This window comes from Lactuca serriola, chromosome 1 (genome assembly GCF_051521515.1).
Source record: "Lactuca serriola cultivar US96UC23 chromosome 1, Lser_US96UC23_V15, whole genome shotgun sequence".
Classification (NCBI taxonomy): Eukaryota; Viridiplantae; Streptophyta; class Magnoliopsida; order Asterales; family Asteraceae; genus Lactuca; species Lactuca serriola.
The window spans coordinates 26,088,829-26,103,249 of record NC_136408.1 but is presented as its reverse complement, the minus strand read 5'-3'; the positions used below and the strand labels follow the sequence as shown (position 1 = coordinate 26,103,249).

Below are 14,421 nucleotides of genomic sequence, written 5' to 3'. Positions count from 1 at the left end.
GAATAGTCGATATCATTTATTTTTATTAAACTAAATCAAAGACTAAATCAATTCTCAAATATAATAACTAACCATTTTTTATTTTTTTAGCGACGAAGTGGGATCCAAATCCCCCGAATTAGGCCTAAAGTAATGGTCTCCTATACTTGAACCATTTTTTTTCTCATTTAATGTTTCAATTGTGCAACTGAGAAATATGGCTAAAAAATACAATAAAATGAGTTTTGAACATTTGTTATTATTGTGATCACGTTGACCTTCTATCATTGTAGATACAACCTTGAGATAAAAACCTGATAGACTTGATTTTTTTAATTGATGTCATTATAAAAAAGCTATAATATTTTGTTTTTTTAATAAGTATAAATCAAATTATTTTATTAAACGTCTCTTTAAACACAAATTAACAAAATACACAATTTATATAAGTATTTAACTAAAAAGTAGGTCATAAATCAAAAACAGATAATCTGTATACAACTATTTCAAACATAATGAATCGTTACAATTCGTGTGCCTCCTTTTCAGGAAGTGCACATGACACCTAAATTAATTGTGTCCTTCCGGATACATTCAACCGACAAGAAATCTTGTCAGTTGTTTTTGGGCAGGACAGTATGGGTCAGCTCAGGGGTTGCAGAAAGCTCTTATTGATTGATCTCAAGCACGAGTTTTTCAAGTGCGTCTTTGGAGAGAGGAATGTAGAGGCAATCCTGACCATCAGAGTGTCTTCTGATTTTGACCAATTCGTGATCTTTGAATTCGGTCAAATGGGAATTCAATGTCACCTGACTGCTCACCAGAAACCGCTCTCTACAGCTTGTGAACAATGTATCAATCGGCATTCCTGAATTGTAATGAAAAATAAGAAGAAGAAATAAACCATTTTGTTGCATGAATTTGGTAAAGAGAAAGTTAAGGAAGCAAGTACCTTCTTGATCAGGATGGGCTAATTGATGTTGTGCAAGAACTTTGAAGACAGATTGTGCGTTTGGTGTCAAACTGTGTAAGACAATTGAAGCTGTTTTTACAGTTTGAGAGGTGCCACCATGAGCAAGAATAAGAGGATGAAAGACTCCTTCAACTTTGTATGCTGCAAAAGTAGGCACATGATGCCAACACCAATTGAACTCCACATGAACCATTTTCTTGTCCCACACTGTCATCAAAAGTCAATGCAGATTAAAACGACATGACACGATAGAATTGAACAAGTTGGCCATGGGACAAAATATTGCAATTTGTAAAAGGTGGAATGTGTAAAAAGACATGAATGCCCTTCTCATTTACAAGCAACTTACATAGAGGTGCATTCACGTGGTCTATGGAAGCAACAATACGAACATGGGAACAAGAAGCAATTCTTGCTAAAAGACGTTGAGAGTCGGAATCACGCAATCCAGGCCCATCAATATTGTGAATCACAAGACACACTAAACATTCTTGTTCTGATATGTGGGGCTCATCAAGAAAACCAATAACATCATCCATTGACCTCAAATCAAATGGCTGTTCATCTTTATGATGCAACCCTTTTGGTTGCATTTTCAACTGATCCCATAGGACTTCGGCCATTGCAATGGCAACCTGCAGTTTTCATTATAAAAAAAAAAAAAAAACGTTTCAATTATAAGACTTCATCTGGAAAATGACAACTTAACAACATACCTGTTTAAGATTGATTGACTGAAGGTATCCATTAACAACAATCACACTATAATCAGTCAAAGCTGTTGAAGCAAAATCTTCAATCAAACTCTTCTTAGATCCAAAACCATACATTAGAAGACCAAAACCATACCTACAACAGTTGAAAAAGGAAAACATTTATCAAGCCTTCATAAACACACACACACACATATACTCTAATACTAGAATAAGGATTGACATGGAAATGTGTACCTCAACTCAAAAACCCAGTCATTGTACTGACTTTTGTAACTATTTATCAGTGAAGCAATTTCTTTCTCATGCTTTGGCTCAATGTTAGACACCTCAGCTCGAAGTTCCTGCATTCACAGTTTGATTTCTTTCTCATGCTTACCCTAAAAAGAGTCATTCTTTGATTTTTGGATGTAAAAATACTATTTTATCCCTAACTCTCTATGGATTATAAAAACACCTAATCTTTCATAGCAAGTGGTAATAACACAATAACGCATATCAGATTCGCAAATTGAGAAACATTCCCAGCTGCATTAGCTCTCGACTTCGTTAAATTTGCTACAAAATTTCCGTTCACTCCAAAAATGAAAAGGCGGGTTTTTATATACAGGAATAAGTACATTATCACCCATTAGATGAAGCAAGTTAAGGAGATTAGAGAACCTGTTCATCAACAAGATCAATTTCAGAAAGCTTTCTGGCTGATTTCTTCCCCGACTTTCCAGACTCTTTTGCTAAGAAATAATTTCTTGAAAATCCAAACTCCTCTTCATCGATATCAATTTCCTCCATTTTGTTGAGAACCCCAGGATCTGCTATGAGGGGAGCGGATCAATCGCCAGAGAAGCTGTGCCCTAGTTATCCTTTGTTTCCCGCCATTTTATCTATATGACTAGATAAAATTAGATTATCATAATTTTTATAATCATTCACATAAATTGTATTTTTGTTTTTCTATTTTAATATCAATGAAAATCCATTAGCAAAAAAATAGCTATCTTTTCATTTTCTTTCTTCAAATAAATGGAGTTACTTTTTAATATATATATATATATATATATATATATATATATATATATATATATATATATATATATATATATTCAAATAAGGATATAATGGTAATCTTAGTATATTTAATTATGGTAAATGAATAATTCAATTAATATATCCTAAAATGTCACTATTCTAATAAAAGAATAGTTTAAATCTCCTTTTGACATGTGTCATCCTATTAGGTCTCTTAATTAATGTATATTAATGAGAAGTTCTAATATTATGACACTTGTAATAGAAGAATAAACATATTTATTTATTAGAATTTATTATAATAGGAAGATTTTTTTTTTGCCATGTATCACACTATTAGGTCTCCTAATTAATTCATGACACTTGTCAATCTATTAATTCTCAATTTCAAATTTTAAATTTAAATTACTCACTCTAATTACATTAAATTAATAACATTAGAATAAAAATTAAAATAAAATTAATAGAAATTATAAAGTGATATAATTTCACATATTTATTTAAGTTAACGATTATAATTTATATAACTAAAAAAATATCTCTTAATTAATAATTTATTTAAAATAATTGATTATTAGTTTTGAGTTCTCATTATTAAAGTTTATTTAATTTTATAATCGTGGTTTCCACGGTTTATAAACTAGTAAGGGAATAAACACTACAAAATCTGCAATCACGTATCCCTTCTCAAAACCATATTCCTCTTTATTTGGAGACGGTGGAAGCTTTGGCTGGATTAGGTCATTTTCCTGCTACAATTTCTGAATCTCGCGGTAGTGAATCGATTGTTGAACGAGTCAAGGACGAGTCTAACTCCTCGTTTCACACGTTTCCGAGTCATTCCTATGAGGTTTGTCACTAATCTAGTAATCTCCTAATTATTTGATTGTTAGGGTTTTTTTACTCCATGGAGAACGTCAAAACATTTGTTTCTTCCTTCACAAATTACAACTTGAATCTCATAATAAATTTGATTGTTATGAATAAATGATGAACATGAGAAATAACAATTTAAGTAGATAGTTTTCGTTACCTTTGATTTGTGTCCATGGTCGTGACAATGACATGACAAAAACATGAAACTGTTATCATGATTTTCATTGGATTATATACATAATCTTGTACGATTTGAAATTCTTTTTGTCTCCTTTTTTTTCTGTTACAGAGCAGTGGTCTTGATTATATATTCCATCTCCAGTACCTGTCTGATTTGCCTAATATGATTCTGTCATGGCCTCCATGTGTTCGATAAAATGTCTCAATGAAAAAATAGTTAATAATCTTTAATTTTTTTACTTCGTTTATTCCTTACTCTTTTCAGAAATATATAACTTAATTTAGATTTGGTTGGATGCCCTTTTCATAACATTAGGTTGATGCTAGTTGATTTGGATTAAGTTTGGAATTACATTCGATTTCTTTAATCCCGTTTCACTGCTCTTTTATTTATGGTATTAAATTAGATTAGATAGATTTTACATTTTTTGTTCCTACGCGATTCAATATTGTTTGATTAAGTTTTGGCAAAGTGGATTTTGCTTTCAAATTTCAGCGGATTTTGAATATGTGTGTTGCTTAGTATGTTACTGGAATAAAAAAATAGTTGTATGTACTCTATGTATTCTGTCAGAATTTATTCTATGTATTCTGCCAGAATATATTATATGTATTTTATCATATTTTTATGTATTCTTCCAGAATATATTAAGTGATAGGGATTGCAAGTAACATGTTTTTAACCATTCTTAGTTTTTTGATTTATTTGTTATAGAAATGGTTGGAAGAATGGGTTGAAGAATTACATTATTACGATAATACATCACATTTTCGTAATAATAGTTTGAATCAAGTCGATTCTTTGGAGAACTGAAGAAGATTGAATGCATTTTTTCAATAACTGTTTGACAAGATGAATGAGGCTGCATTAGTTGCTATCATTGCGTTGAAGACCTAATAGGAATAACTTGAAGAATGAATAAAGTTTGATCATATTCACAATTTTAGAATGTTGATAATTTTTAAGAATTTTATTCATTTTTGTTGATACTTTTTTAGAATATGTATAATTATATTAAATGTATACGACTTTTAGTCTGTAAAAATATGTATGAATTTGTATTTAAGTTCGGATGTATAAGAATATATTATAATGTTGTTATTTTTCAACCTCGGATTCAAGAATGTTGTTATTCTTCAATAATATTTTAATAGAATAAAATTCTGAAAGAACATCATTCTAACAAAAAAATATTCTGACAAAATAAAATCGGTTATGTATATAAATTACATTAGAATTAAAATTGAATTGATTAAAAAAATTCAAATTTTTAAAATTATGAGAATTAATCATCCCTAAAAATCCAAAAATTTCCTTTTATAAATATAGTTAATTGTCCAAAATACCATTTTGCTAAAATTTGTGTGATTATATGGTACATGTTATTCCATTGTAATATCATACACCCTCAAATTATGTTAATTGATTAATTCCATCCATTTGTCCAGATTTGTGCATTCTGGCACACAATAATTAGTAACATAAGCCTAGCATATATATATATATATATATATATATATATATATATATATATATATATATATATATATATGTTATCATTGATAAAATAACTTGTCAACATCAACTATATTTAATCTTACACTCCATCAAAAATAAAAGAAAGAGGTAGAGAGAATAAAGAAAGAGAAACATAGTAAAGAGAGAGAAACGAAACAAGAAAAAAAATCAGATTATTTTTAACTTTTTGTGGAGATCGGAGAGTGAAGAGGATATCAGATTATTGGAAAGGGTTGGCGAACACGAAGAAAGGAGAGTGAGACGGAAAAGCCATGGTCCGACAACGGAGTGGTCCGACGATTGGCGACAGTGACCGGTGGGGAAGACGCAGTTGGGCAACAGACGGCAGCGTTACTCCAGTGAGATTTGGACGTTTTCCGCCGACAAAATTTCTGGTTCTTTATTGTTTTCTTAAACCCAAATCTTTGGGGTAAGAATTTTGTATCTCTAACTAGATTTTTGGTTTTACTTTTTAGAATTTAAGAGATAGTTTCTTAACTTAATTTCTTAACTTAATTAGTTTCCTAATGGCATGCGGTTTTGATTTTGTCAATGATTCTTTTGATTTTATCAATGATTTTCGGATGATTTTATCACTTAATATGTAAAAGCGAATTTTCCAAAAAAAAAATTACACTGCTAGAAAAAAAATTGAGGGGTATCCCGGGCTACCCCGGATCTTCATTAGATCCGCCCATGGAAGTAATCTACCTTCTTATGGCCCCATCTAATTATGTGTAACGCCCGTGTTTCTAGGCTAGGCATTAATATTCACATAATGGTCTAGGTTAACCTTTGTAACTCATTTAGAAGAAATGAAAAGGAATTATGTGAATTTTATGTGAATTATGTGTTTTATGCTTAATTATTAGGGTTTAATTAATTAAAAATAAAAATAAGCGTCAAAATTAAAGTGTGAGATAAGCCCGATATCTTTACATAAAGTTGTAGTGGTCGAAACAAGGATTTCAGGGATATAAAGAATGCCGAAATCCGAGTTATAACGAAGAAGTTATGACTTGTCGAAGTTTCACGGCAAAACCGGCACAATGCTGAGTGTCGTAAAAAGTGAGTTTTTGATAAGCTACTTTTTAGCCTTAGTAATCTAAACGAAAGGCGTAGTATTCGTTAAACAGAGAAGTTCGATAAAAAGAACGCCCAAATCTGACTTCGTATGAGGAAGTTATGATTTTTCGAAGTTTCAGCTTAGCAGAAGACAACTAAAAACTCGAATTTTAGATCGAGCGATTTTTAGACGACACAACCTAAATGAGAATTGAAGGTCTCGTCATTAGGAGCACAACGGTAAAAAGTCTGACGAAAACGGACGTCGGATGAAGAAGTTATGAATTTTTAATGGATTTCCTGTCCCGGTCTGTTAAAAATAATAATATAAAATTTAAATTAAAAATTAGCCGACGAATTCTAAACGGAAGTTGTAGAGCGTAATTTTTGCTACCCGTGCATATAAAGAACGTCAAAAACGGAGCTCGTATGCGAAAGTTATGGATTTTAGAAGTTTTGGCGCGAAAATCGAGAAAATTCGCATAGTCACGAGTTGCCACGTCACCCTCACTGAAAAAGTGCCACGTGTCCCGCTGATTCACCGAAGTCTGCTGAGTCACCCTCGCATGAACAGTAGCCACATGATCCTCGCATGCAACCCACGTGATCCGACCCGCGTGTAGGCTTCTGATTCGACCAAGAAGGAGACCCAATCCGAATCGAGCATCTGTCCAAACCGAGGCTGCTGACCAATCCGAAGCTCGCACCTAGCTCCGAGCCTCGCACGTGTAAGACGACTCCGCAGTCCAATCAGCGAGTGCCACCGACACCCTCGCACCTGCTGACCACCTGCGCATCGGACACACGCCTCGGACCAATCACAGACTGCCAGCGAGCCTTCGCACGCGCAACCCATGTGCGAGCCTTCGCCTGCGAGCCCTCGGATCTGCGACGTGTAGTTCCTTCTCAGCCGTCCGATCAGAAGCTCCACCCTATAAATAGAAGGGTGCGAGACCTCCCAGGGGTATTTTGAAAACTTGTCATTTTTAGCCCCTTTCTCCATATTTCTTTCATATTATCACCCCCCGAAGCCCCGATATCGATTATAAGCCCCGGAATACGCCACGAAGTGTCCGTGAAGCCCAAAAAATTTATCTTTTCGGTTTCGAAGCCCGACATTTCGCAGAGCCCGGTTTCTCAATAAAACTCCCGGTTTTATTAGAAACGATTGTTTTAGGAAACAAATTGCTGCCCGGTTTTCATTAAATCATGTGAGTGTGTAGTTACTTTCAATTTACACATAGATATGAAGTATTTACCTTGAAATACATGTTATGTGTAAATATATAATTGTTTAATTGAGGTGACTGTTGAATTGATGTTTTATACAAGTTTTAAACTGTATATGCTTTTTATCTACAAAATATGTTTGGTAGAACATGGGTAGATGAAATAGTGGGTATGATGAAAGGTGAGTTGGATAAAGGAGATGATCAATAATATTGATCATGAGTTGAGGGTGAGTGGTGAAAATTTGAAAGAATCACTTACCCAAATTGTTGGCCCCCATCATCCAGCAGAGTATGGATGACAACCATGGACTATTCTAGACAGTCTATGGAACACTAACAGGCCCGTAACCTGTAGGTGTAATGAACTATATGTTCATTTGTTGTACTCTAAAACCCATTGACATGTATTGCAGGAGAGAACACCTGTAAATAATACTGTCGATAAATGAGAGCTATGGACTTAGCACATTTTGAATAAACTTTGGCAGCTATGGAATTAGTGCCCGTTGTATAAACCCCGGTCACGAGGTGACTTTGTGTCTATTCCTTAGGATGAATCCTTAGGAAGGAGTGATAGTTGATTCTTAGGGTAAACCCTTAAGAAATAAATAAAATAATGGGGTTTGGGGTAATTTGGTTGATTGATTGATGTTTAAACATAATAAATTTATGTATTGTGGGTTGAAAACCCTATATGCTCACCAGGCTTCCACGCCTGACCCACTCAGCTGTTTATATTACAGGTAGAGGATCCCAAGCATAGTCGGATGATGATGATGAGTGAATTTTGGATTATAGGCCAGTAGTTACAAATAACTGTCGTAAGGCTTATAATGTCTTGTTTATGCTTTTGATCTGTATCGGAACATGACATCCAAAGGTTTTAATATAAAAAGGAAATGATATATTTCTTAAATAAAGGTTTTGACAAACTTTTATCATATTTTGTTTTGGGGACCAATTCCACAACATCTTTTATAAAGATTTCTCTTATTTGATTTTAAAAAGCATAAATTAAATCGGTCTTTTCTGGCCGAGAAATTAGGGGATGTCACAGTTGGTATCAGAGCATTAGTTTAAGCGAACTAAGAAATTGTAGAATTTCTAGACTTGAACTTAGAATGATAAGTGATGATTAGATGAAATTGGGCCTTGTTTATGGTCCAAATCAGAGCAGGGGTAAAATGGTCATTTTACCCTTAGAAGGAATCTCAGTTTGTCTGACTAAGTATTGTTGTATAGAGTTAGCTGGGGAGTCGTGGGAGCAGTTAGCAGAGATTCCTCATGCACGAGTTCAGCATTCGGTTTGAGAGGTGAGTCTTCTCCTATAGGAGCGGGTCTAAGGCACGAAGGCCAGCCCGATTATGTGTGATTGTATGTTTCGGGGTTAGCCCAATGTAGGTTTTATGTTCCGAACTTCGGTCTGATCTCGGGCAAGGTCCGATGCAATTAGTATGTTTGATGTCTTCGTGATTCTTGCATGTGTATGATTATGTGTTCCGGACTTTGGTCCGATGTTGGGGCAAGCCCGAGGAATGCTAGCTTTCTTGTTATGCTTATGTTTATGTTTATATTATGTTATACCCATGATATGTATATCGGACTTCGTTATGATGTCGGGCGGGGCCCGATGCAGGGGCTAGGCCCAAGTTATGTTGGACCTTGGTCTGATGTCGAGCAGGGCCCGATGCCAGACTTGTCCGATGTCGAGCGGGGCCTAATGCAGTGGGCTAGGCCCAATATATGATTATGTGCATAGTATGTGGTAGCTTGAAGAGACTCACTAAGCTTTATGCTTACAGTTTTCAGTTTTGGTTTCAGGTACTTCCACTAGCAAAGGGAAGGGCTCGGGATGATCACATGGCACACACCACAGCTTCAGCCTGGGATTGTTTTATACTCTGATATTTACTCATATGATTTTGATACAGTGTTGACATGATGTTTCGAGATTCATGATTTATGGTTTTATGCTATCACTACAAATAAAATTACATTTAGTGGCACAATCTTTTAGTGGCATATTTGTTTTTATGTCACTATACTAGGTTTTTAGTGGCACATATATTTTTATATGTCGCTATATAATATTAAAAATTCTAATTTAGACAGCACGCTACTTATTTCCTTCTAATTTTTTGCCCGCTTCTTATTCCCTCCAACAATTAAAACTAAAAGTTTTGCTTCGACCCTTTTGTGCTCCTACGTCAAAGTTCAAACCACATTTGAAAATTATAGATTCCCTGAAAAAAAACCTTTCTTGTTTCTAAAACCCTCATCTCTCATACGTCTCATCTCGTCGTTGATTGCAAGTTAAATCTCGACATTTCACCGGTTGAAGCTCACTACAGATTAAATCCATCTCGATATCTCGTCGCCGATTGAAGCTCTGCATAGCTTATCATCGATTTCATCTTGTTCTCTATCCCACAACGAATTGGAATGTTACCCGACTCTAATTGACTACTTGGTTTCTTCGTTTTCTGTTTTTCTTTTTGTGATTCCCAACTGTATTGTATTCCTACAACAACGTATTTTTATTCTTCATTTTTTTGTTTGTAGTGTCTTCTCATTTTCTTCCCTAGATTCAACTAATTCTCAACTTTTGATTTCGATATAATTTCATCAATTCATTCTTAAAATGATTCTAACATGTTTAATGTTTCCCGTTTGAGTATTTATCATGGTTTTGTGGAAGCTTTTCGCTTGTACAAGCCTTCACCAAATGGATTTGTCACTTTTTTGTTTCATTACAGCACTTGGAAGAACGTAATTTAATGCAAATTCTCTTGGTACCTTTTAGTTGCTATTGGTTTTTGTACTCAATGGATTCATTGTTGCAAAGGGTATGTTTCCTAGGTATTGACTTTTTTACTTGACTTCCATACTTTAGAGGTGAAATATGTTAATTTCTTGATAGATTGTCTGATGAATTGAAAATATATATCATTCAAAAGGTTAATAACTATTTATGTAGCAGACTTAAAAGTTATATATGTGAATATATTGTCTGTCTAGAGATGCACATCAAGTGCTCGACGAAATGCCCGAAACAAACACCACTTTTTTTTCTAGAAAGTTAGCCTTTTTGAGTATATATGTAGCTTTTTTTTCATTAACAGGAAGATTACTCATAATTCTAGCAATTGTTGCCTTTAGGAGATGGTGTTTAACAATGAGACTTGAAAGATTCAAAAGTGACAACTTAAATCTCTAAGAAAAAATATGTCAACTGTGACAACTTAAATCTCTAAGAAAAAATATGTCAACTTGACTGTACAACAGAAAATAAATATGTCCTATTGATGGGAAATTTGTCTAATTTTATTTGTTGTAATGATAACCACAATAAGTTACTATAATTAACTTTTTTTATCTTATTTTTAATGACCAATACATTTTAGTTTCCATTATGTGATACTGAAGATAAGCTAAAAGAGTTGAAGTTATTTCAAAATTCTAAATCTTAAATATATGTTGTTAAAATCATATGTAACATTGATGTGTATTTGGTTTAATTTCTAACCTCTGTGCATTTTTTTTATGTGAACTGGTACTTCCATTTTGATGTCCATGTGATTCGTTGGTGTTTTTATGTTGAAGGTCCTGATTTCTATCTTTTGTATATCCATTACTTCCGATAAATGTTTTTTTTGCTTGTTACTACTTCCGTCCCAAATTGATAGTCCATTTTTGACTTTTGAAGTATTTTTTCTTCAACTTTGACCTTAAATATTTTTGTTTTTGATAGATAACACTTGGTGCAAAATATATGAATGTATCGTATTTTAAATGTTTTTTCATTTTTATAAGTTTTGTCAAGTAATATATAACATAAATAAAAATATTTAAGGTCAAAGTTGAAAAAAAAAACTTCAAAAGTCAAAAGTGGACTATCAATTTGGGACGGAGAGAGTATTTGTTATATGTATTTATAGAATACATATTACATTAGTTGTGACATTGGTTTAACTTAAGTTTTTTTATGTGTTTTGACAATTAAATAGTTTTTTTTTTCCGGAATAGCCGGATAAATGCAAAGCAATGTTTAGAAATTTTGTACAACCGGTTATTATACACCTTAACTATTATTCACCAATTTTTATATGCTTTGACTATATTCTTGATTCATCATTTTGGTTGCTGGAACTGTCATTTTTTTTTTCAAAGCATGCTAAGGAAGGGAAGGTAGGCATTTTAGTAATTTTGCAAGTGTTGTTTTTTGATATCATGTAAAGGAGTCACTCTTCTTTTTATGTCATGTTTATTGGTTATAATTCTATATGTTTTTATGATATATTATGGTTACATGATAGGCTATTGCTTGGAAGTTGGATAAACAAGACGATAAATTATACAAAGTTCGAGGTCAATCAAGTTTTGTGTTTTTCCCCAATAAGTATTAGTTCGATAATATTATGTTTTAAGTATTTGCAAAATATTTAGAGTTATTAGATTTCTTTAAAGACGTTTGTATTTTAAATACATTGGGAATATTGTTGTTAGATAATGTTCACTTGACATAATGATATTGTGTTTCCATTTAGTATCTTAATTTTTTTTATTATTATTTTATATTCCTTTTAGAATTAAAGAAAAATTGAACTTAATTTATTAATACAACTTTTTTTTAATGTGTCACTAAAAGTACGAAGAAAACATTTATTTTAGCATGTAAATAGTGGCATAAAAATAGTTCCATTAGTGGCATAAAAAAAGTGTCATTAAAACTCAATAAGGCTGCAGCGACACAACCAGGAAGTGCCACTAAAGGTCTTTAGTGGGAGCTCTTTTAGTGACACTTTTGCTTTGTGCCGCTGATTGTCCAGGGGGCTTTTAGTGGTACTTTTTCGATTTTTAGTGGCACTTTTTCTATGCCACTAAATGTCATGTTGATATTTATGATTTTAATAACGATTTAAAAACGAAATTTTTGGACCATATTTTTGGGATGTTTCACCCAAACTCTAGATCTAACCTCCCAATGCTGAAATACCACATAAAGTAGCAAGCTTTACGTCCATGCATGACATCTAGGGCTCAAAATGCCAAAACAAGCTCCATATAGGGTTTAATGCATAAAAACTTGGCACCAGCTTGATAAAGTTGGGATATTTGGGCTAAAGGGGCTACATATGGTCCAGATCTGAAGTCTAGTCTCCATGGCAAGCTCAAAACACTCTAGAACTCAAAGAATGATGGAAAAAAAGGCCCTAAACTCCCTAGAAACAAGATCTAATCAAACAATGAGCAAGGTGGTGACTTTTACCTTCAAACAGAAGCTTGGAATGAATGAACACCGGATCCAAAAGCTCCCTCTCGTCTCAAGCCTTTTGCTCCTCAACTTTTCTCCAAAAAAGCATTAAAACACACAATATTAACCTCTCTTACTCTCACACAAGGTTATAGCTCGATTAGGGTTTCTCACAGAGTGTTAGGGTGATAAGGGAGGCGGAAATGAAGGCTTTCAGGTCCTTTAAATAGGACATAAACCCTGAAAATTAGGGTTTTCTCACTCAGCACCTACTAGCCGAGTTGGGATCCTCCAACTCGTCGAGTAGATTCTAAAAATCACGTGGCCATTAACTCCTCTACTCGGCGAATTGGGGCATCCAACTCGTTGAGTTGCTCTGACATTATCAATGTAAATTAATTTAAAATTATACTTGGGAGTTGGGATGTTACACAATAATTTAGGGTTTTGTCCAGCATACCCTTCAATTATATACTAGGGGACCACTGAGCCCTTAGGGCCCAAGCAAGCCAACTCGTTCGTGAGTTGCTGACGTGTAATCCGAGTCGAGTGAGTAGACTCGCTAACTGAGTTGGATGATGACTACGCAAGTAAACCGGTTGAAGTGGGTCAAAATCCCTAATCAGCCGATTAAATGTGAAGTCGTGCCCTTATAAAACCAAAAAATAACATAAGGGACCTTTGAAACCAAAATGTGTAAGTTCATGGGGCTACAATGCCATTTTCCTTACTTTCATTTATCAAAAGTTTAATTTAGACCTTTATTCATAATATACTCATTTGAATTCTCTTTTAGCTTTTGATATATAATGCTTCATATTTATATGCATGTGTCGTTGTCATCATTTTATTTTTCCCAGCGTTTTAATGTAAAATTTGTTATTATATTACTAATTATTAGTGTATTTGTATATTTCGTGTATACATTTGTTATTTTAGCCCATTATAGTCCCATGTATTATGTGTGATATATATATATATATATATATATATATATATATATATATATATATATATATATATATATATATATATATATATATATTCCATATCAATGCAAATATCAATTATGGGAAATATCATTTGCAATATGGTAACATATTCAATCCCTCTTTTACCCCAATTCTCGATCTCATCCTCTGCTGGCAACCCTAATCTGTAGGACCTCTATCATCTCTTTCACTCTTCTCCTGCTTTCTCTTCACTTTCACAATGTCTGAATCTGGAAGTTCTACACCCGCCAAAAATCAAAAACCATTCGGAGTCACAAACATTAAAACCCTCGTGCCTCTCATCCTGGACCTTAATCAGCTTAACTATGATGCGTGGAGAGAATTATTTGTCACACATTGTCTTGCCTTTGGTGTTCTTGATCATCTTACAGGAAAATCCAAACCCACGTCTAATAAAGATGAAGACTGGTTTGCACTTGATTATGTGGTAAAAGCATGGATTTACACAACCCTCACTCAATATCTTCTCAATACCATCGTGAAGACCGGAGCTATTGCACACATGGTTTGGATTGCTCTTGACAGCATGTTTCATGACAATAATGATACCCATGTTGTAACGTCCCAAAAATACGGATAAAATTTTGT

General features: G+C 33.6%; 1 protein-coding gene across 1 annotated transcript; it reads right to left on the bottom strand.

Moving 5' to 3' along the window:
• Positions 1 to 403: 403 nt before the first annotated feature.
• On the bottom strand, positions 404 to 2,546 carry ORC2 (origin recognition complex second largest subunit 2). The gene is made up of 6 exons (XM_079023061.1): positions 2,329 to 2,546; positions 1,903 to 2,009; positions 1,669 to 1,801; positions 1,302 to 1,587; positions 932 to 1,159; positions 404 to 847 (listed from the first exon to the last, which is right to left on the bottom strand). Exons 1-6 carry the CDS (start codon positions 2,455 to 2,457, stop codon positions 648 to 650), a joined length of 1,083 nt encoding a protein of 360 aa, XP_078879187.1. The 5' UTR covers positions 2,458 to 2,546; the 3' UTR covers positions 404 to 647.
• Between the last annotated feature and the right edge of the window lie 11,875 nt (positions 2,547 to 14,421).

Excerpts from the sequence above, each read along its gene's own strand:
- ORC2 (XM_079023061.1), bottom strand. The coding sequence starts at position 2,457 with ATGGAGGAAATTGATATCGATGAAGAGGAGTTTGGATTTTCAAGAAAT. Across the intron at positions 1,160-1,301 it reads CCACGTGAATGCACCTCTAT|TGTGGGACAAGAAAATGGTT; the intron begins GTAAGTTGCTTG and ends TTTTGATGACAG. Across the intron at positions 848-931 it reads AGCCCATCCTGATCAAGAAG|GAATGCCGATTGATACATTG; the intron begins GTACTTGCTTCC and ends ATTACAATTCAG.